The following is a 22,077-nucleotide window of genomic DNA, read 5'->3' on the forward strand; positions in this document are numbered from 1 at the left end:
TAAGGCACTGAGGAGTGCAGTGGAACAGAGGGATCTGGGAATACAGATACAAAATTCCTTAAAAGTGGCGTCACAGGTAGATAGGGTCATAAAGAGAGCTTTTGCTACATTGGCCTTTATTAATCAAAGTATTGAGTATAAGAGCTGGAATGTTATGATGAGGTTGTATAAGGCATTGGTGAGGCCGAATCTGGAGTATTGTGTTCAGTTTTGGTCACCAAATTACAGGAAGGATATAAATAAGGTTGAAAGAGTGCAGAGAAGGTTTACAAGGATGTTGCCAGGACTTGAGAAACTCAGTCACAGAGAAAGGTTGAATAGGTTAGGACTTTATTCCCTGGAGTGTAGAAGAATGAGGGGAGATTTGATAGAGGTATATAAAATTATGATGGGTATACATAGAGTGAATGCAAGCAGGCTTTTTCCACTGAGGCAAGGGGAGAGGAAAAAAACAGAGGACATGGGTTAAGGGTGAGGGGGGAAAAGTTTAAAGGGAACATTAGGGGGGGCTTCTTCACACAGAGAGTGGTGGGAGTATGGAATGAGCTGCCAGACGAGGTGGTAAATGCGGGTTCTTTTTCAACATTTAAGAATAAATTGGACAGATACATGGATGGCAGGTGTATGGAGGGATATGGTCCATGTGCAGGTCAGTGGGACTAGGAAGAAAATGGTTCGGCACAGCCAAGAAGGGCCAAAAGGCCTGTTTCTGTGCTGTAGTTTCTACGGTTTCTATGAAACATAGCAAAATAGCATTGTTGTGTAACCAGGCTACATACATAACATATTCCAAAGGCAAGATGATACAACTGTGGCTAATAGGAAGGTAAAGCCAACATAGGCAGCAAAGAGAAGGCATTCAACAGAGAAAAAATGGTGGTAGGTCAGAGGATTGGGAAGCTTTTAAAAACCAACAAAAGGCAACTAAAAAAATAATTAAGAAGGAAAATATGGAAATCGAAGGTAAGCTGGCCATTAAGGAGGATCCTAAATGTTTCTTCTGATGCATAAAGTGTAAAGGAGAGATGAGAGTGCATATCGGACCAACGGAAAGCGATGTTGGAGGAGTGGTAATAGAGGCAAGGAGCTGGCGGATGAACTGAGTCAGTATTTTTCATCAGTCTTCACTGTGGAAGTCCAAATATCAGTGGTCAGAAATATTTATAGTACATTCCTCAGGAGCAGGTTCTTGGGAAACAGAAAGGTCTGAAGGTAAAGGCCAGCTGGACCACATGGCGTACATCCCAGAGTTCTCAAAGGGGTGACTGAAGAGATTGTGGAGGGATTAGTAATGATGTTTCAATAATCAATTCAATCTGGCATGGTTCTGTAAGACTGACAATTTGGAAATATCAGTCCACTCTTCAAGAAGGGAAGGTGGTAGATGAACAGATATTATAGGCCAGTTAGGTTCACTTCACTCTTTGGGAAGATATTGGAGTCAGATATTGAGGATGTGTTTTCAAGGTATTTTCAGTCATTTTCAGCATGTTTTCCTCAAGGGAAAATCTTGCCTGACGAGTATGTTGAAAGTCTTTGAATTAATTGAAGTGACAAGCAAGATAGACAAAGGAGATTCAGTTGATGATATGCAGCTGAAGTTTCAGAAAGTCTTTGACAAGGTGCCACACATGAGGCTGCTTATCAAGTTATGAGCCCATGGTGTTACAGGAAAGACTCCCTTATGGACAAAGCAGTGGCTGATTGGCAGGAGGCAAGGAATAGTAATGAAGGGAACCTTTTCTGATTGGCTGCTGGTGATCAGTGGTGTTCCACAGGGATCTGTGTTGGGACCAATTCTTTTATGTTACTGTATATGGCAATGACTTGAATGACAGAATTGATGGTTTTGTTGCAAAGATGCAGATGATATCAAGTCAGTTGGAGGGACAGGATGTTTTGAGGAAATTGGGAGGCTGCAAAAGGACAGACAGATTAGAGAAATTACTTGAGTCAGAAGATGGTAAATGTGTGGAATTTTTTGCCATGAGTGGCTGTGGAGGCCAAGTTATTGGTTGTGTTTAAGGCAGAGATTGATAGTTTCTTGATTAGCCAGGGCATCTATGGGTATGGGGTGAAAGTAGAGGAGCAGGGATGACTGGAATGATTGGATCAGCCCACGATGGAATGGCAGAGCAGACTCGATGGGCTGGATGGCCCACTTCTGTTCCTATATCTTATGGTCTTATGATTTAAAGGAGGTGAAACCTTGAATTCTAATCTTGCTAAGAAATAGACACTACAAAAAGTGCGTCTTTGGAATGTTACGTATCTGAAGTTTTGTTTTATAACTTTCTGTCAGATCAGCGACGCCCCATGTGCTTTATTTGTAAACAACGAAACCATCAAGATTGCAGCAACACTTCCATAAATGACACACTGAAAAAGCTACTGATGGTTTTACTCGGTTCCGGAAGATGATAGAAGCATTTGAAAAGCGTTGCACACTCAAGTCATTTGGAAAGAAAGGTACAAATGACTTGGATTGTTGTCTCATTGCTTCTCATAACATTTCCAAAATGATAGTAGAAGTGTGCAAAATCTCACACAATTAGTGAAAGACTAATAACGCCTGCCGTATCAGGTACTCACCACTGTTCTCAAAATGGATACCAGTGTTGATGATGGATCTCAGCTCGAAACAGACATTAGGCATTTTCAGATTTCTTCACTCTGAAGACTGCTTCTGAAAATCTTCATTTTCGGGGGATGAAAATGCCATTTTAGTGTGGACAGAGAGTCAAAACGAAGAGAAAAGGCTTTGTTTTCAAAATTATCCAGCGTAGTGTGGATGTAGCCTCAGTCTGAATGCGCAGCTACTTGCCCTGATGAATTCAAACCTGGCATTAAAGATTTAGATTCCCACTATCTCTTGGCAGTGCAACTGGAGCACATGCCAACCTCCGTAGTCTCCCGGGAAAGTAGAGGCGCTGTCGTGCTTTCTTCACAATAAATCCAAAACTCAACAAAATAAAGTGATATTTGACGAATAACATTTGCAGTCTGAATGGACAGCTGCTTGCCCAGATGAATTCAAACCTAGTATTAATGATTTGGATTCCCACTATGTCTTGGCAGGGCAGCTGGAGCAGACCTTGGGCGAGTTCTGTCTGCATTTCCAAGGAGCTCAGATGTCAGACACTGAGGGATCTGGCAGCAGGTTAGTCAATGACCAGACAGCTCTGACACCCAAAACAGCAATGGGGCACCTGATGACGTGTAGTGGCACATGCTCATCCGGAGCTGCAGTTGTTTAGGGTTTCAATCCGAGTTGTGACTGTGAAATCGATGAATACTATTCCACAGGAGATAGTACTCTACATTTGAATGAATCACAGTTTAACACTAAGTCCATTTCTGTTTCCCCGCAATGACATCAGTTGATTTTGCCCCTCTGCAGTGAATGGATTCCCCTTCAGCCTGAAACAGATGTAAGAATACAGAGGACGTTATACAGTTTGACTAGCAGGGCGGTGGTCTTGCTATTTCAGCAACAAGTATTTCCAGGAAAGCCCAGTGAAGTTTTATTGCATTAAACATTAATATAGTACTCACGTGATTTTCCTCAAGCTCTTGCGTCGCAGTATCAGCCGGCGGAACGAGTCGGTCGATTTGTCTGTGAATGAGTTTCCTCCCAGGTCCAAAATTTTCAGTGAACTCATTTTGTTGAGAACGAAGCAGAGGGACTCTGTGCAAGAATCGGTCAGACCATTACTGTGCAGACTGGGGATCACAGAGACAAAGAACAAGAGTCAGATGAATCGTGAGTATGTTTTTATTTTTACTCTCACTGAAACTAACATGGATGATAGAGTTAGAGAGTCTTGGGTCATGGCACCATACAGCATTGAAACAGGCCACTCTGTCCACGACTGCGTCTCTTCTCACTTTGTCAAGACTCTGCTTCCAAAACTCTCTCCGGCTGTGAAGTACTGGTACGCACCATTCTCTGGTTGAAAATCACCACAGCAATTATTCCCCATCTCTATCCATGAAACTCTGCCATCCTACATAGGGAGAACTGTCTTGTAGTATTTATCTATACCTTACTTTTCAATATCTCATTAACCACTCTAAACCTCCTCCGTCCAGGGAAAAGTGACTGAGCCTCCCCAGTCTCTCATAACAGAAATATCCCATTCCAGGAGATACCCTAGCAAGGGCAACTTGACAGTAGATTCTGGAATATGGAGAGAATCACATATCGCTGGAGGACTGAGATGGCCATGTAGAATCTGTGGAGGCATAGTTACCATTTCTGATCGAGATATTGAATGAAGACCAACATCCTGTCAACTTTCACTGCACCATCTGCAGCGCTGTAACATTCTTCCTTTCACACGATCACCAGAACTGCATGAACTCCAGCTGGGATCTGTGCAATATTTGGTGACGTTGGAGATGAACGTCTCATCACTTGGGTCACTGTAATCAATGTGCCAATTTATGACGAAGGTCAGTTGTCCTGGGGCCGTTTTTACCGCATTGAGAAAGATGTTCACAGTCAGTTAAGAACATACCTTGTCACACTGATACTTACTCTAGTTCCAGTAGTTTACATTGGAGCTCCACCAGCACCTCAGACAGACGTTTAACCCCTGAATCTCCGATATTGTTATCACCCAGTGACAGAAGCTTCAGGGAGCAGTTTGTTTTGAGAGCGATAGCAAGATCCTCACTGAACGAATCTGTGAGAGCGACATCCCATAATCTGAGGGACAGAGACGCAGATGGAAATGGAAAGAGGAGGATCTGTTTTCACTTCCAATTCACTGTTTATTGATAATACTCCTCATCTCTTATTGTATACTTAACATTATTGATACTAACAATGATCCACTCTCTTAAATGTAATTAAATTTCAGACACATAGTAGTTGTAAAATATGACCTCTCCATAGTCTGACTCTTACCGTAGTTTCTGTATTTTACACTCTGGGCTGTTCAAAGGTCCAAATATCAGCTTCACCCCTGAATCTCCCAGATTATTATAGTCCAGGGCAAGATCCACCAGTGACGGGCTAGTAGCTAGAGCGGAGGCGAGATACTCTGCGCCAGAAGCTGTGAGACCGATTCTACATAACCTGCAGTTCAAAAGAAGCAAATGAAACCCAATGCAAATTTGTCATTATTATTCCAGCTGAGGTCAAAAAGTACCAAACACATTCTACAACATTAGGCATTAAGTTGTAAGTACAATTTCTCAGTTTGGTACTTACCACAGTTCCTGTATTTTACAGTATGGGGTCCTCAGAGCCTCAGAGAGCAGTTTGACTCCTGAATCCTCCAGTTTATTGTTATCCAGTTCCAGTTTGATCAGTGAGTGGTTTGTTCTGAGAATGCAGGCAAGATTCTTGGCGCAAGAAGCTGTAAAACTATTGTTCTTCAGTCTTGTGACCAGAAGAATTAGAGTGAGAGCAAATGAGGGGGAGAGAGAGGGTGGGGGGGGGGAGAGGGGGGAGGGGGGCAGTGAGAGAGAGAGAGAGAGAGAAGGAGAAGCAGAGAGAGAGTGAGAGGCAGAGAGAAAATTAGTACACCATTCAATCTGTGTTCCTGATAATAACACTAACGTTGTACAACTGAGATTAGAACAATATCTGTCACTCTCCACTACTTACCCCAATTTTTGTATTTTACATTCCGAGTTATTTAGAACTCCTAACAGCTTTTTTACACCTGTATCTCCCAATCTATTGTCCTTCATATCGAGCTCCGTCACTGAGCGGTTTTTAATGAGAGCAGAGGCGAGGATTGCAGTCTGAGAGGCTGTGATACAGTTACTGCCCAATCTGGTGTCCCATAATCAAAGGAAAAAAAGAGAGACTGAGACCTCAGAAGAAACAACTCAATATAGATCACCAGATTTTACCAGTAGTTACGTTAATTGTTCATAACTGTGTTCTGTTCTAGATATAATCAGAGAATCAGACTTCTCATAGTATGGTTCTTACCGCAGTTTTTGTATTTTACAATCCTGCTCCCTCAGAGCTACAGAGATTAGGTTCATTGCTGAATCACCCTCACCCAATTCATTGTTTGTCAATCTGAAGGAAAAGAGAGAGTTGTGAGACTCAAACTGGCTCAGACCCATGACCTGACACATTTTGCCATTCTGATATTTCAAGTAAACATTAAGTAGTGAAGAAGTTTTCAGCTAAATTATTCTCACACTAAGAATTAATCCCAATATGTTACATCCCACTTGTTTTCAAGGTCTGTGTTTTGTTGCTCTTTCTAAACTTATCTCTGTCCAGTTTTGCTTTCTGAATTATTTTGTTGTTATAATTTAGTTCATATTTGTCAAACCTGCATAATTTATGATGCACATTAAATCCCAGATTCACAGAGGAAGGGCCACATTCCATAAAATTAAACATAAGCTCGATCTGACATGTGCAATATTCCTGTACTATCTCAGATCAGCACGAACTGCAGCTGGGAAGCCCTTCAAGGAACTTTTCCAGACAGGCAGAATTTTGGTGGAGATGCAATTTTTCAAAGCACCAATTCCCTTCATTTATAACAGTCAGTTTTCATTTCAAACCCAACCATTCTTGAGAAACTTTTGTAGACTCTGTCTCAAGCAGAGCCATAGACAGCAAACAGATCATACCACTTTCCAGCTCAGTAGTTGAAATGTGGTGTGAGGGTGGCCACAAAATTGGTCCAATTACGTCCCTAGTCTCAGGATAACTGCTGCAGCCGGTATATTGTAACTGTTTGCTGGCTGCTATAAACGTCTATGTATCACCGACTGGACAATGACGATGGTGGGTGTTGTGACTGAGTCTTTGACTGCCTGGACCAGAGAAGGAGGAGGCTGCAAATGGGTGAAGGGATGCAGACGACTGAAAAGTGGAAAGGGCTGTGTCATTATTGTGTTAAGCTAACATCTGGTCACTTACAAGAAGCTCAGATCGCGCACTGACAACAGAGCTGTGCTCTGATCTTTGGCAATAAATGGGGATGTGGCTGCTCCCTGTGCAACACATGATGATAGTCGCTGCCGTTCTCCAGAAGGGATACGATACTGTTAGTCTGCTAATCATCAGTCAGTGACAAATTTAAGATATTTAGTCATCGGTAAAGCGAGCAAACAATGACACAGGGCTATTTATTTGGCTAAATACATTTAACATTAAATCTTTAATTTTCACTGTTAGAAAATCTAAATATTTAGAATTACCCCAACTCTTGGCATTTGTAGAGACTGGGTGCCAGCCGTTGGAGTCCTTCACACTGAATGTAGCAGTGATCCAGGTCGAGGTGTTTTATTGTATCACAGAGTCCGATGACATGAGACAGGACCGCACAGTCAATCGGGGTCAGTCGCAGTCCACTAAGTGAAAGTCTTTCCACAGACCCTAGTGCTTCCTGAGCTAGCACACGATTCTGAGACTCAAACAGGTAGTGCAATGTGTTCAGGAGGCTCCTTTTATCGGCTTTGTTCTCTGTGTTTCCACTCTGACGTTTGAACTCCCCCTTCACAAAGTCAATCACCTGGCGGGCTGTATCGCCAGGAAATGGGCCCAGAAACTCCTTCCAGCGCCAGGCTGACCCTGAGGAGAGACCAGCAACAAAACGGAGAAATACCTCAAACCGCCCATCTGTCATGCCGCAGGCTTCAGCGAGGATCTTCACAGTATCCTTGAGGTCTGAGGTCAGGTATTGTGCGACTGCAGCTACAAACTCTTGGATGGTGAGGTGTGGGAATGTGTACACCACGTTCCGGGCAGAATCCTTTTTCTCCAAAAGCTCCATCAGGAACCCGGACAGGAACTGGGAAGGCTGCAGATTGTTCTTGATCAAATCTTCATCTGTAAACACAATCTTCCTATCGGACACTCCTCTGAAGGCCATCTGACCGACCCTGAGTAACACATCATGAAGGTTCTCAATCTCACGGCCGTGGTTTTTCAGGATGTTGTAAATATAGTAGGAATATAGTTGGGTGATGGTCTTGGGAACTTGCTGCGGGTCCTTGTCTCCTTTTGTGAAGAAGGGGCCCAGTGCTAGAGCGAGGATCCAGCAGTAGGATGGGTTGTAGCTCATGGTGTACAGGATCTCGTTCTCCTTCACATGTTTGAAAACAGCTGCTGCCACTGTCTGATCTTCAAAATGCCTATTGAAATATTCCCTCCGTTCCTCACCGACAAATCCCAGGATTTCAGCCCAGACACTAATCTCCGCCTTTTCCAATGAATGTAACGCAGTGGGGCGGGTGGTCACCAGCACTGAACACCCTGGGAGCAGTTTGTGCTGGATTAAATTGTACACAATGTCTGACACAAGGCACCGGAATTCTGGGTCTGCACAGCATTGCTGAGGTTCTGTGTCTCTCTGACTCTCAGTAAAATCAATTCTCTCCTTTAGTTCATCCAAACCATCAAATATAAACAGCAATCCCTCCGGGTTCTTCCAGACTTCTTCCAGACTATTCTCAAAGTAAGGATACTGTTGCAGAATCAGTTCCGTCAGGCTTATTTCACGGTTAATGGTGTTTAGATCCCTGAATTTGAAACTGAACACAAAATGGTAGTGTTGGTATATTTTCCCCGTGGCCCAGTCATAAACAATCTTCTGCATCATTGTTGTTTTCCCGATGCCCGGGACTCCAGCCACTGCTGCTGAATTCCCAGGTTTCACTCTGTTCACTGATGTTGGATTCACAGAGTCAAATCCTAAGAATCTCTTTATTTGCTGCCAGTAAGTTATGTTATGGGAAAAGCTGCTTTGAAGCAACTGATCGGCACGGATTTTTTCCAACTCTCCCCGAAGATGCTTCATTCTCCACTCCTCATGGTCTCGGCCTCTTGCCAGCAGCTCGTGTTCCACAAACCTCCGTCCTCGAACAGAAGAAATGACCGTCAGCTCAGCATATCGATCAACCAGCTTGGAAACCTTAACCTTCTCCCTCAACAGAATCGTGTTCACTCTGAGCTTTTCAGTTTCTTCCTGCAGTGTCTTCTTGTGTTTCTCATGAACATCTTCCATGGGAACAGAAAGAAAATTGACACAGTTAGATTCTCAACTTAATAGCGATACACGCAAAATTCAAATCACTAGAATTTCAACAGTTAACTCTAAAGTGCTGTGGTTGTTACCACCAAAAGTGAAAATCCACCAAGACACAGCTGCTTGGCCTGTAACCAATATGCAAAAAAAAAAAATAAATAAATAAAATCAAGTCTTCACAGAGCTGTCAGCTGTGAAGGTGAACATATCTCTAATACTCCACTGCAACTGCCTGTGTTGACCAACTCAAGACCCTTTAATTTCCAGGTCCTTTATTTTGAGAATAAAGTTTGAAAATCCACATGTTAAGGGTCTCAGCCTTAAATGTGGACTGTTCATTTCCCTCTGTGGATGCTGTCCAGCCATATGAGTAATGTCAGAATCTGTACTATCTTCATATTGACAGGCGATGTTTTGTCAAGTTAAAATAGCTACTGGAAGAACTTATCAAAACAGTCACCGCATGTGTAGAAGAAAGCAGAATTAACCTTTCAGGTCACTGTCCTTATGAAGCCCTTAGAAAATCTGAATATCTTCAATTGCAGAGGAAAATGAGGTTGGAAAGAATGGGCAACCACAATATTAAATTAACCTCAGTCCCTTCTGCCTGCAGGCTCCATATTCCTCCCTTCCCTTTGTGTTTACAGTCCCTTAAGTGTCTCCATCCACCACCACCCTGGCTGCACACTCCAGGTACCCATCACTCTCTGTCCCGACACATCTCCTTCAGAGCATCCCCCTCTCACCTTAAACACATGCCCTCTGGCATTACGCATTTCAAACAAGATACTGGCTGTCAACTCTATCTATCAGTGACTTATAAACCTTTGTCTGTTTCCGCCCTCTGACCACACCAATCCAGAGAAAACAAGCCACGTTTGTCTGAACTCTCCCTGGAGTTAACTCCCTCTAACCTAGGCCGTATCCTATTGCCCGGGTGGCAAGCAGCGGTGGAAAGCCTCTACTCTAAGGCTAAGGAGCTGGTGGTAGACCTGAGGAGAGCTAAGGTACCGGTGACCCCTGTTTCCATCCAGAGGGTCAGTGTGGACATGGTGGAGGATTACAAATACCTGGGGATACGAATTGAAAATAAACTGGAATGGTCTAAGAACACTGAGGCTGTCTACAAGAAGGTTCAGAGCCGTCTCTATTTCTTGAGGAGACTGAGGTCCTTTAACATCTGTCGGACGATGCTGAGGATGTTCTACAAGTCTGTGGTGGCCAGTGTGATCAAGTTTGCTGTTGTGTGCTGGGGCAGCAGGCTGAGGGTAGCAGACACCAATAGAAACAACAAACTCATTCATAAGGCTAGTGATGTTGTGGGGATGGAACTGGACTCTCTGACGGTGGTGTCTGAAAAGAGGATGCTGTCTAAGTTGCATTCCATCTTGGTCAATGTCTCCCATCCACTACATAATGTACTGGGTGGACACAGGAGTACATTCAGCCAGAGACTCATTCCTCTGAGATGCAACACAGAGCGTCATAGGAAGTCATTCCTGCCTGTGGCCATCAAACTTTACAACTCCTCCCTTGGAGGGTTAGACACCCTGAGCCAATAGGCTGGTCCTAAACTTATTTCCTGGCTTAATTTACATATTACTATTTAATTATTTGTGGTTTTATTACTATTTAATTATTTATGGTGCAACTGCAATGAAAACCAACTTCCTCCGGGATCAATAAAGTATGACTATGACTATGACTATTCCCCAGTGTGATACAGCCAGCCTGTCCTGGGAACCGATAGATATGACCTTTGTGATGGAGACACTGCTTAACAAGACTGCCAACGTGCTCAAGCACAGATCGAGCCCTGATCCGAGTATCGATCGTAATTATGTCTATACGTACTGTTGCCTGGCAGGGGGACAACCTTATACTACCTGCTCACGGGGAAGCTCAGCCCACGTGCTATCATTGATGAAGAATGCTGCTCATACATTCTTGCCGAATCTGGAAATCTGTTTCCGCAAAACAGATTCCTGCACATTCCCCCAATCACAGTAAATGTATATTCTCTGGTATTAGCCATTGCGACCCGGGGAGAAAAGGTGATGGCTGTAGGTTCTACCTGTGCCTCTTATCACCTTATACACCTGTATGAAGTTGCCTGTCATCCTCCTCCACTCAAAAGAGGGAAGTTCTCGATTGCTCTAGGATGTGTAATCTAATATGGGCAGTATCCTGGCAAATCTCCTTTGAACTTTCTTTAAAGTTTCCACATCTACCCTATAAGGAGGCAACGAGAACTGAACACAACCTTCCACGTGTGGTCCAGTCAGAGTTTTAAAGAGACCCAACATTACTGCATCTCATGGCTCTTGAGCTCAATCAAAATGGTGTCACGTGTGTAGCGTGTGCGGGGGTTTCGCAGTATATCAGTGGGGGGAGGGAGAGCAGTGAAAAATGATATCTTATCCGTTAAATAGGGGCTGTGGACAATTCTGATTTGATGGAGACAGACGTGAAAGCACAGAGGAACATCTGGAGAAATTTCTGAAACGCCCGTTTGCTGCTCTCATTACTACGCGGTAGGGAATCTTCTGGAGGGAAGGCCTCAAAATCCCCAGCTTTGCTTGCTGTTGGCGACCAAGATTGAGGTCGAATCGTTCGGATAGAAATGTCGCTCAGTATTCGGTGTCAGAGAGCTGATCGGAGTCTCAAAGTTTTCGGATGACTCAGATTCGGACTGTGGTCGGGCGTGGCAGGAAGAGTTCTTCTTCCTTCTCCCGTCTGCGTGAAATGTGGGACATTTGAGAGACTTTGAACTTTTTACTGTGCTCATGGACTTCTTCATCAAGTTATGGTATTGTTGCACTGTTGTAACTATATGTTATATTTATGTGGTTTTGTTAGTTTTTTCAGTCTTGGTCTGTCCTGTGTTTTGTGATATCACAACGGAGGAAATATTGTATCATTTCTTAATGCATGCATTACTAAATGACAATAAAAGAGGACTGCGTGTCTTCATAATCTAATCTAATATCAGAACCACTGTAAGGGTTAATGAGGCTCAGCGGTTCATCAGGATCTGAACACTGGTCTATGGGTGTCACAGAATACGTTAGGCGTTCAGGGCCCAACGGCGCTAAATAGATGGATCATTTAATATAATTCATTGTCACATTTTAAAAATTTGTCATAGATTCGATGATTAAAAAGTTTAAACTGCAACAGGTGAGCGATTGGGTGTGAATTCCGTGATCATTCCCTTCAAATCAAACATTTTTTTTTCCTGTCTCCCAGACTGTGCAAACCTGGGAAGCAGCAGCTCTGGCTCACACTGATTCTGGCAAGTCAGCGGTGTCAGAAAGTGAAACCTCTTACCTTTTAATGGAGGTGGTAATTCGGTTAACCCTTCGCTGATGTTCATGTATTCTGGTATATCAGCCCCTGTTTAAATCAATAAATTAAAATTGAATCATATTGATACAGCTACAATGGTTTTTATTGTCACTTTGTGTTCAGTGTGTTGTTTTACTGTACCGAGCTCTTGGATTTCCTTCAATATTCTGTCCAACTTCGGTAACTCGTTTCGCATTTTCACAAATGCTTCCCACATCACCCTCCGGGCTCGGGAGCCTTTCCCCATCACCAGGGTGAAGAATACATTCGAACCCTTTGGCCGGTTTCGCTTCCGCACAAGTTCAGTGACTTCCTATAAATAACAAAAATAAATATATTGAGGAGTGTACTGACATAGCACATGCGGAAGGCCACTGCCCAGTCATGGGACGTCTCAGCAGCCAAGGTACAGTCACTGGACGGGCTCGTCACTCGTTCTGCAATCCTTGGATCGAGTCATCAGCGGGAAAACAGGAAATGAAAACTAATAAAACTCTGAATTCACTAGTTGTAGCAGAGTGGGAAATGATCAATACAGGTTTAATGTGATCAGTTCCCATGTTCAATATCCAACTTTATACAGATTTACCAATAAGGAAGTTTCAAGCTTGATAATTGTGGGGAATGCAAGACTGCATTATTGATCTGGGAGGCCGTCACTGGAAAACCAAGGGAGGATGCCTTAGAAGGTTCTTCAAACAAGGCAATATTGGACAGATTAGATGTACCTCAGTGCCTGATGTGACATAAACTGGGCTGCTATTTGACACGAGGAAAGACATTAATCAGGCACTATCTTCATTATCACCATTATCTTCTAAGACACTCGAAAACTTTCACAAAGTGCCATGTAGCATTCTGATTGACTGCAACGCCGTCTAGAATGGGGCGGGGGGTGTGGGGCTGGGGGAGATGAGCGGGCTACTGCACAAGATCGAAGTAAGTTGCAGCAACTTCTAAAAAATAATCATCTCCATCGTGGGCACTAGCCTCTGTAGTTTCCAAGACATCTTTAAGAAGCGGTGCCTTAAGAAGTCAGCATCCATAACTCCATCACCCAGGGCATGACCTGTTCTCATTTCTACCATCATGAAGGAGGTGCAGAAGTCAGAAGGCACAGATTCAGCAATTCAGGAACAGCTTCTTTTCCTCTGCCATCCGATTTCTAAACGGATATTCAACCCATAAACTACCTCACTACATTTTTTTTGTTTTATTTTTGCACTACCTATTTCAACTTAACCGTTTAACAGATAAACCTTCATTAGCCAGTCATTCTGTTACTGAAAAACAGAAACCCCTTTTTTTTTTTTTTTTACTTTTATTCAAGAACAGCAGATATAAGACGGGTGATTATATGCCTCGTGACTAACCTCACTGGCTGGGTGATTATTAGAAACTGATGAGAGAGGCAGGATTAATCTTCACTGGGAAAGACAGTTTGTGATCAGGTAGAGTCAACAGGCACTGCTTCATGAGCAACATGGCAAAATTCTGGATGAACTCAGCAGGTCCTGCAGGATCTAGGGAGGGAAATTAACAAACGACGTTCGGGGCCAAGACCCTCCATCAGGACTGGAAAGGAAGGGATGAGAAGCCAGCATGAGAAACTCGGACCAAGGCCTCCTCTACTGCCACGACGAGGCCACGCTCAGGTTTTTGGAGCAACGCCTCATATTTTGACTGTGTAGCCTCTAACCCGATGATAGAAAATTCACTTCTCTAACCTCTAGCCATTTCTTCTCCGTCCCTTCTCTCTTTTTAACTATTCCCAATTATGGATCTTCTATCATGTGCTCTCTTCTCCTTGACTGTCCATCACTTCCATCTGCAGCTCCTCCTCCTTCACTTTGTCACACGGCCCCTCTCCTCTCCTATCAGCTTCCATCTTCTTCTGTCCTTTGCCTTTTCCACCTATCACCTTCCCCACCCACCTCCCCACAAACCTGTTTTCAGCTATCATCCGCCACAGTGCACAACTTCACCCCAGCATAACACTCTTTTACTGTTGATGTCTCAGCCCAAAGCCACGACTGTGTATTCTCCTCATTCAGTATTCTGTAGATGTTGCTCTGGATTCCCAGCATCTGTGGGATCCCTTGTGTTTGCACTTGTCGTTGGGCAGCCTGTCCATAAGACCATAAACATGGGAGCAGAACTAGGCCGTTCACCCCATCGAATCCGCTCTGCCACGGCATCATGTCTGATCCCGGGTCCTACTCAACCCCATACACCTGCCCTCTCGCCATGTCCCTCGATGCCCTGACCGATCAGGAATCTATCAACTTCCCCCTCTAATGTACCCGTGGACTTGGCCTCCACATTGTCTGTGGCAGCGCATTCCAGAGATTCACCACTCTTTGCCCGAAAACATTCCTCCTTACTTCTGTTCTGAAAGGTTGCCCCTCTCCACATCCACCTTATCTAGTCCTTTCAACATCTGGTAGGTTTCAATGTGATCCGCACATATTCTTCTAAATTCCAGTGAGTACAGACCCAAAGCTGCCAAATGCTCTTCATATGTTGAACCTGCTTTGGACTCTCTCTCGCGGGAATGCATTCTTTCTGAGATAAGGGGCCCAAAACGTTGACAATACTCCAAGTGCGGCCTGACCAGGGTTTTATAAAGGTTCAGCATTATCTACTTGTTTTTTATATTCTATTCCCCTTGAAATGAATGCCAACATTGCGTTTGCCTTCTTTACCACAGACTCAAGCTATGAATTAACCTTCTGGGAGTCTTGCATGGAAACTCCTAAGCCCCTTTGTACCTCTGATGTTTGAATTTTCTCCCCATTTAAATAACGGTCTGCACTATTGCTCCTTTTACCAAAATGAAAATGCAGGATCATACATTTCCCAACACTATATTCCATTTGTCACTGGTTTGCCCATTCTTCCAATTTGATGGAGTCCTGCTGCAATTTCGTTGCTTCCTCAGCACTACCTATCCCTCCACCTATCTTCGTATCATCCGAAAACTTCACCGCAAAGCCATTCATTCATAGAAACATAGAAAATAGGTGCAGGATTAGGCCATTCAGCCCTTCGAGCCTGCACCACCATTCAGTATGATCATGGCTGATCATCCAACTCACAACCCTGTACCTCCCTTCCCTCCAGACCCCCTGATCCCTTTAGCCACAAGGGCCATATCTAACTCCCTCTTAAATATAGCCAATGAACTGGCCTCAACTGTTTCCTGTGGCAGAGAATTCCACAGATTCACCACTCTTTGTGTGAAGAAGTTTTTCCTCATCTCAGTCCTAAAAGGTTCCCCTTTATCCTTAAACTGTGACCCCTCGTTCTGGACTTCCCCAACATCGGGAACAATCTTCCTGCATCTAGCCTGTCCAATCCTTTTAGGATTTTATACGATTCAATAAGATCCCCCCTCAATCTTCTAAATTCCAACGAGTACAAGCCCAGTTCATCCAGTCTTTCTTCATATGAAAGTCCTGCCATCCCAGGAATCAATCTGGTGAACCTTCTTTGTACTCCCTCTATGGCAAGGATGTCTTTCCTCAGAAACTGCACACAATACTCCAGGTATGGTCTCACCAAGGCCTTGTACAACTCCAGTAGTACCTCCCTGCTCCTGTACTCGAATCCTCTTGTTATGAATGCCAGCATACCATTCGCCTTTTTCACCGCCTGCTGTACCTGCATGCCCACTTTCAATGACTGGTGTATAATGACACCCAGGTCACGTTGCACCTCCCCTTTTCCTAATCGGCCACCATTCCGATAATAATCTGTTTTCCTGTTTTTGCCACCAAAGTGGATAACCTCACATTTATCCACATTATATTACTTTGACAATGTGAAAAGCAGCAGTCCCAATACTGACCCCTGAGGAGCACCACTAGTCACTGGCAGCCAACCAGAAAATGCCCCATTTATTCCCACTCACTGCCTCCCGCTTGTCTGCCATTCCTCTATCCATGCCAGTATCTTTCTTGTAATACCTTATCGAATGCCTTCTGAAAATTTAAGTAACTGACATCCACTGGGTCTTCTTTGTCCACCATGCTTGTTACTTCCTCGAAAAATTCTAACAGATTTTTTTATGCAAGATTTTCCTTTACAGAAACCATGCTAACTTTGACATTTTATCATTTGTCTCCAAGTACACTTTCCCAAGTTAGGCTAACTGGGCTATAATTTCCTCTTTTGTCTTCCTCCCTTCTTTCTCACTGTCTGAATATACTAATTGAGTATTTTTAAAGCCAAAACTAAATACATTGCTGAAGGCAGTACGGTTGACCTTAAATTTGTTATGTGGAGATTGGAGCTTTCCAAGGGACACACCCACGTTTATTGAAAATTTCACCAGCAACAATGTGTTTGCCCACAGCCCGGGCCACGTGCTGTTTATATCTTGCCACGTGTGCTGACCAGTCATAAACAGAACTTTGTGCAATAGACAGCCATCACCACCCCCACCCAGACACCCCACCTGGAACTCTCGATGGAAGAAAGGTCACTGATAAAGCACCTGGAGAAGCTGGTGCCTCTCACACTACGGGAGGAACCGATACGGTGATGGCCAGGGCTGGGGTGATGGTTAATTTTAGCTAACTAGGGAAAGACAGCCGTGATTCAACCTGTCTTGACTCACCATCTGCAAGGTCTGTCTTTTTTCGTGGCTGAGTTGACTGAGTGAATTTAAACGGCAGCTTTGTAGAAAGATTGGCTCGAATTTTAACTCACATCTGTTCACCAGGGATGGTACATTCCGACTGCTCACTTGCCACTGTGGTATGCATGTTCAGTTTGGAAAGAACATGCTCCCCTAACTTTAAAGTACAAAGTTTATTGTCAGAGTACACACATCTCGGCACATACAACCTTGAGATTGCTTTTTCTGCAGGCATACTCAGCAAATCTATAAAACAGTAACTATAACATGATCAATGAGAGATCACCCCTAAGACAGTTCCCAGCACCCAAGCTCACAGGTTCCAGTGCAGATGCCAGATCTGCCAAAGAAGACAATGATCAGAGATCAGTGTTAATATTGCACCAAACAGCCGCAGGCCTGTGAGAAGAGGCAATTTGGTTTCTTTCCCATTGGTACCCTCAATTCTGTGATGTTAGACCCAACAGAAGTCACCATATTTTTCCCACTCACCTCGTGTTCTTCCTTACTGATGTGTCCCTCCAGTCTCAGCATTTTGGTGAGTTCTTCCACCCGTTCTTCAATCGCCTGTTTCAGTCTTTCCCGGTAGAATTTTGACAGTTGAAATAGTTGTTCATCGTTCCACTGTGAGATGTGCTCAGAGTTTGTCGTCATAGGACCTGTGAATATGAAGGGTGAATTTAAAAGATGAACCATGACTGTTCCCTTGATATGAGCATCACGGAGCCGGTCCAGTTGGCATTCGTTAACATTGGCCACTCCGCAGTCTGCTCACCAAATATCTCAGCTCACAGTGTAGTTCCGAATCCAAAGATTCAGCAAAGACCAGATATTCTACTTCTCCCTCCATCGACGCCACTGCGCCCCAGACTCAGAGCAGACACAACATTCCTCTTTCTCACATGCCAACTCTCCGATATCGTGGGCCCAGCCTCCCCGTCTCAGCCATTGTTTGATTCTTCCGAGCCCACCCTTATGGATACTGGGTTCCATCCTCTGGATACAGACGGGATCACATCTGAATATCCGATCAAATGTCATCAAAGTTACAATTAGACAGTCAACCACTGTCTTACTAGCAGCACCGACATCTGATAAATGATTAGATTATGAGGACACTCAGTCCTCGTTTATTGTCATTTAGAAATGAATGTATTAGAAAAATGGTACAATGTTCCAGTATGATATCACAGAAACACAGGACAAGCCAAGACTAAAACTGACAAAACCACATAATTATAACATATGGTTACAACAGTGCAAAGCAATACTATAATTTGATAAAGAGCAGACCATGGGCACGGTAAAAAAAAAAGGTCTCAAGTCCCGATAGCCCCATCATCTCACGCAGACGGTAGAAGGGAGAAACTCTTCCTGCCATGAACTCCAAGCGCCACAAACTTGCCGATGCATTGGAAGCACCCGACCGCAGCCGACCCTGAGTCCATCTGAAAGCTTCGAACCTCCGACCAGCCCTCTGACACCGAGCACCATCTCTGCCGAGTGCTTTGACCCCACCCCGGCTACCGAGCAACAAGCAAAGCCGAGGACTCGGGGCCTTCCCCTCTGGAGATTCTGGATCACACAGTAGCAATGGCAGCGAAGTAGGCATTTCAGAAGTTTCACAGATGTTCCTCTGTGCTCTCACATGTCTCCATCAAATCAGGATTGTGCACGGCACCCTACTTGACAGATAACAGACATCATTCACCGGAGTGGCCGCTGCGAGCTGCATCGCGCCGCCATCTTCTCCTCCCGCCAAAAACATTAGATTTAGTAATTACAATGCTCAGTTACTAATACCACCTCAGAATATCACTTCTATCAGAATAACTAAGTATCTGTTTAAAAAATCTAATTCTGTCCATAGACTGAGCAGAGGAGCAGGACATTCCATCTGAGTTGTTTCTCACACTAAACACCAACACTTACTCTCTCACCAGCTTCCATTTTTAGGTTTGGTTTCAAGTGCTGGTCTTTTTATTTCTCCCTGGAACAGACCATAATGTACAGGAGTAGAACTATGTCATTTGGCCCATCAAGTCTTCTCTGCCTTTTCATCATGGCTCATCCATTTTTTCCTCACAGTTCCAAACTCCTGGCTTCTTCCTGCATCTTTTCCCGACACTGTATTCCATCGTGATTTCTTTGCCCATTCTGCAAATCTGTCTAAGTCCTTTTGTAGCTTCTCTACAATCTGAAAACTACCTACCTTCATACCGTAGGCAAACCCTGCAACCGAGCTATCCGTTCCATCATCAAAACCAACGACATGTAACGCAAAAAGAACCAGTCCCAACACAGACCCCCTGTGGAGCACCACTAGTCACCAGCAGCAGACCAGTAAAGCCCACATTTTGCCACCTGACAATCAGCCACTGCTTTGTACGTGCCAGAATATATTCAACTGCAATACCATGGGGTCATAGCTCGTTAAGCAGCCTCATATGTGGCACCTTGTCAAAGGCCTTCTGAAAATCCAAGTACACAACATCAACTGATCCTACTTTTTATCACTTCAGAGGATTCCAACAGTCATGATTTTCCCTTAAGGAAACCATGCTGACTATGGCTTATTTTATCATGTGCATCCAAGTACCCTGAGACCTCATAGTTAGCAATCGACTCCAACATCGTCCCAAGCTCTGACACCAGACTAACTAGCTATTTCTTCCGGCTAATCTCATTGCTCTCATGCCCCAACTAACGTGTCTAACCTGCCATTCACAACCATTTCATTCTGCGTGGCCTACTGTTTTAATAAGACCATAAGATATAGGAGCATTTGCCCCATTTGCTCTGCTCTGGCATTTCATTATAGATGATCCATTTTTCCCTTCAGCCTCAATCTCCTGACTTCTCATACATTAGACAGACCAGTTAATGACAACTTCTCAAAAGTTCCCGTTCCCCCTGTAGCTGTAGTTGTGCTCTACACCTCCCCTCAGAACAGGTTATTTATCTTCTCTGTGAAAATGCATTTTTGCAAACCATATGCTCCTCAGTTGTCAGGAGCAACAATTATACTTTTAAAACATTTGGAACACACCCTTGTCCTTCCTTGTTGATATCTCCAGATCATCTCTCATCTCTACGACATCATCCATGATGGAGATCAGCGTTCCAATTCCTGGTGCTCTGTAAGAGATGGAACATTAATACGATGATAAGGAAATTATTATGAGAAAAAATTGTCCTGATAACCCCTATGCACATGTCATCCACTCTTTGTCCATTCAAGCACTGTCCAATCCCCTGAAGCCCAGCCCTAGCAGGCTACATACACACTGTCCGTTCTCCTGGGCCCCATCCTTCCTGGATCACAAACTAGCTGATCACAGAGGGAAACATTCATTACACATATTTTCCGACAACACCCTGTACCCTCCCGTCCCAGAGCCCATACGCTGTTCTCTTCACATCATATAGAAGGAATCATAGACCCGGTTCCTGATCTCTATGGCCCCTATAGTATGCAAGCAATTCAAATACATTACATTTCATACTTGGGCTATTTTTAAAATGTAACCTATTTCAGTGATTCCCCACCCCCACCCCATCATACATTGGAGTACAAATGTAAAAACACTGAGGCAGTGGTAAGTTAATTTGCATCATTCACCCACACCACCTTCAGAAAGCTTGTATGGAATCTTTCCTCCTCAACTTGTTTTCCTATCTCTTCCCGCCAGGTCTGCATGTGCAGTCACCTCCCTGCCTCCACCCAGATACAGTACTAGTATTAATCTGCCTATGTCACCCCACAGTTCTTAACAACTCATCTATCCAGCCGATCTCAACCAGCTGCTTGAGTTTTCACTCTCCTTCCCTAAAGTTTATCTTGTAGCCTGCTGTGTTTAGTTTCTGTTCCCTCTTGTTCTGTGGGCCTTGTGGCTTGTTATTCTACAGTCTAGTGTTAAGGTTATCACTCACCGCTAATCGTCTCTGCTGCCCTTTGGGTAAAACTTCTTCTATATTTCATCACACTTGCCACAATATTGGATTCTTTTACTTCGCAAAAAAAAATCATCATTTTAAATGAGATCAGGTTTTTTATCTTCTCTGTAAAAATGCATTTTTGCAAGCCAGATGCTCCTCAGTTGTCAGGAGCAACAATTATATTTTTAAAACATTCGTAACACACCCTTGTCCTTCCTTGTTGATATCTCCAGACCCTCTCTCGTCTCGGCGACATCATCCATGATGGAGATCATGTGGAGTTCTGATCACCTAACTATAGGAAGGATATCAGTAAACATAGAACATAGAATAGTACAACACAGTACAGGCCCTTTGGCCCACAATGTTGTGCCGACCCTCAAACCCTGACTCCCATATAACCCGCCACCGTAAATTCCTCCATATACCTGTCTAGTAGTCTCTTAAACTTCACTAGTGTATCTGCTTCCACCGACTCAGGCAGTGCATTCCACGCACCAACCACTCCCTGAGTAAAGAACCTTCCTCTAATATCCCCCTTGAACTTCCTACCCCTTACCTTAAAGCCATGTCCTCTTGTATTGAGCAGTGGTGCCCTGGGGAAGAGGCGCTGGCTATCCACTCTATCTATTCCTCTTATTATCTTGTACACCTCTATCATGTCTCCTCTCATCCTCCTTCTGTCCAAAGAGTAAAGCCCTAGCTCTTTTAATCTCTGAAAGCCCTAGCTCCCTTAATCTCTGAATCTCAGTAAGATTGAAAGTGCAGAGGAGATTTTCTAGGATGTTGCTGGGCATTCAGGAGTTGAGTTACAGGGAAAGATTGAACAGGTTAGGACTTTATTCCTTGGAGCGTAGAAGAATGAGGGGAGATTTGATAGAGGTTTACAAAATAATGAGGGGTATAGACAGAGTAAATGTGAGTAGGCTCTTTCCACTTAGACTAGGAGAGATAAATACGAGAGGACATGGCTTTAGGGTGAAAGGTGAAAGGTTTAGGGGGAACTTCTTCACTCAGAGAGGGGTGGGAGTGTGGAACGAGCTGCTATCTGATGTGGTAAATGCGAGCTCACTCTTAAGTTTTAAGAACAAATTTGATAGATACATGGATGGGAGAGGTCTGGAGGGTTATGGA

At 43.9% G+C, this 22,077-nt stretch overlaps 1 protein-coding gene across 16 annotated transcripts in view; it reads right to left on the reverse strand.

The window, feature by feature from the left end:
• The window catches only part of LOC140206924 (NACHT, LRR and PYD domains-containing protein 3-like), a 54,652-nt gene that overhangs the window by 5,824 nt on the left and 26,751 nt on the right, over nucleotides 1–22,077 (reverse strand). For 8 of the 16 annotated variants that reach the window (XM_072275214.1, XM_072275210.1, XM_072275213.1 and 5 more), the window contains exons 1-12: nucleotides 21,149–21,350; nucleotides 17,497–17,663; nucleotides 12,504–12,675; nucleotides 12,345–12,410; nucleotides 7,186–8,986; nucleotides 5,951–6,043; nucleotides 5,618–5,788; nucleotides 5,219–5,389; nucleotides 4,913–5,083; nucleotides 4,541–4,711; nucleotides 3,556–3,723; nucleotides 2,593–3,420 (exon numbers count right to left, since the gene is read on the reverse strand). In XM_072275214.1, the coding sequence (XP_072131315.1) occupies nucleotides 3,333–3,420; nucleotides 3,556–3,723; nucleotides 4,541–4,711; nucleotides 4,913–5,083; nucleotides 5,219–5,389; nucleotides 5,618–5,788; nucleotides 5,951–6,043; nucleotides 7,186–8,986; nucleotides 12,345–12,410; nucleotides 12,504–12,675; nucleotides 17,497–17,663; nucleotides 21,149–21,218 (3,309 nt within the window). In that variant the 5' untranslated portion in view covers nucleotides 21,219–21,350 and the 3' untranslated portion in view covers nucleotides 2,593–3,332. Of the gene's footprint in view, nucleotides 1–2,592; nucleotides 3,421–3,555; nucleotides 3,724–4,540; nucleotides 4,712–4,912; nucleotides 5,084–5,218; nucleotides 5,390–5,617; nucleotides 5,789–5,950; nucleotides 6,044–7,185; nucleotides 8,987–12,344; nucleotides 12,411–12,503; nucleotides 12,676–17,496; nucleotides 17,664–20,053; nucleotides 20,143–20,937; nucleotides 21,016–21,148; nucleotides 21,353–22,077 lie in introns of those variants that run through there. The other 8 variants (XM_072275219.1, XM_072275215.1, XM_072275216.1 and 5 more) reach the window with 7 other exon arrangements.

The sequence above is a fragment of the Mobula birostris genome, chromosome 13, assembly GCF_030028105.1.
Source record: "Mobula birostris isolate sMobBir1 chromosome 13, sMobBir1.hap1, whole genome shotgun sequence".
NCBI lineage: Eukaryota > Metazoa > Chordata > Chondrichthyes > Myliobatiformes > Myliobatidae > Mobula > Mobula birostris.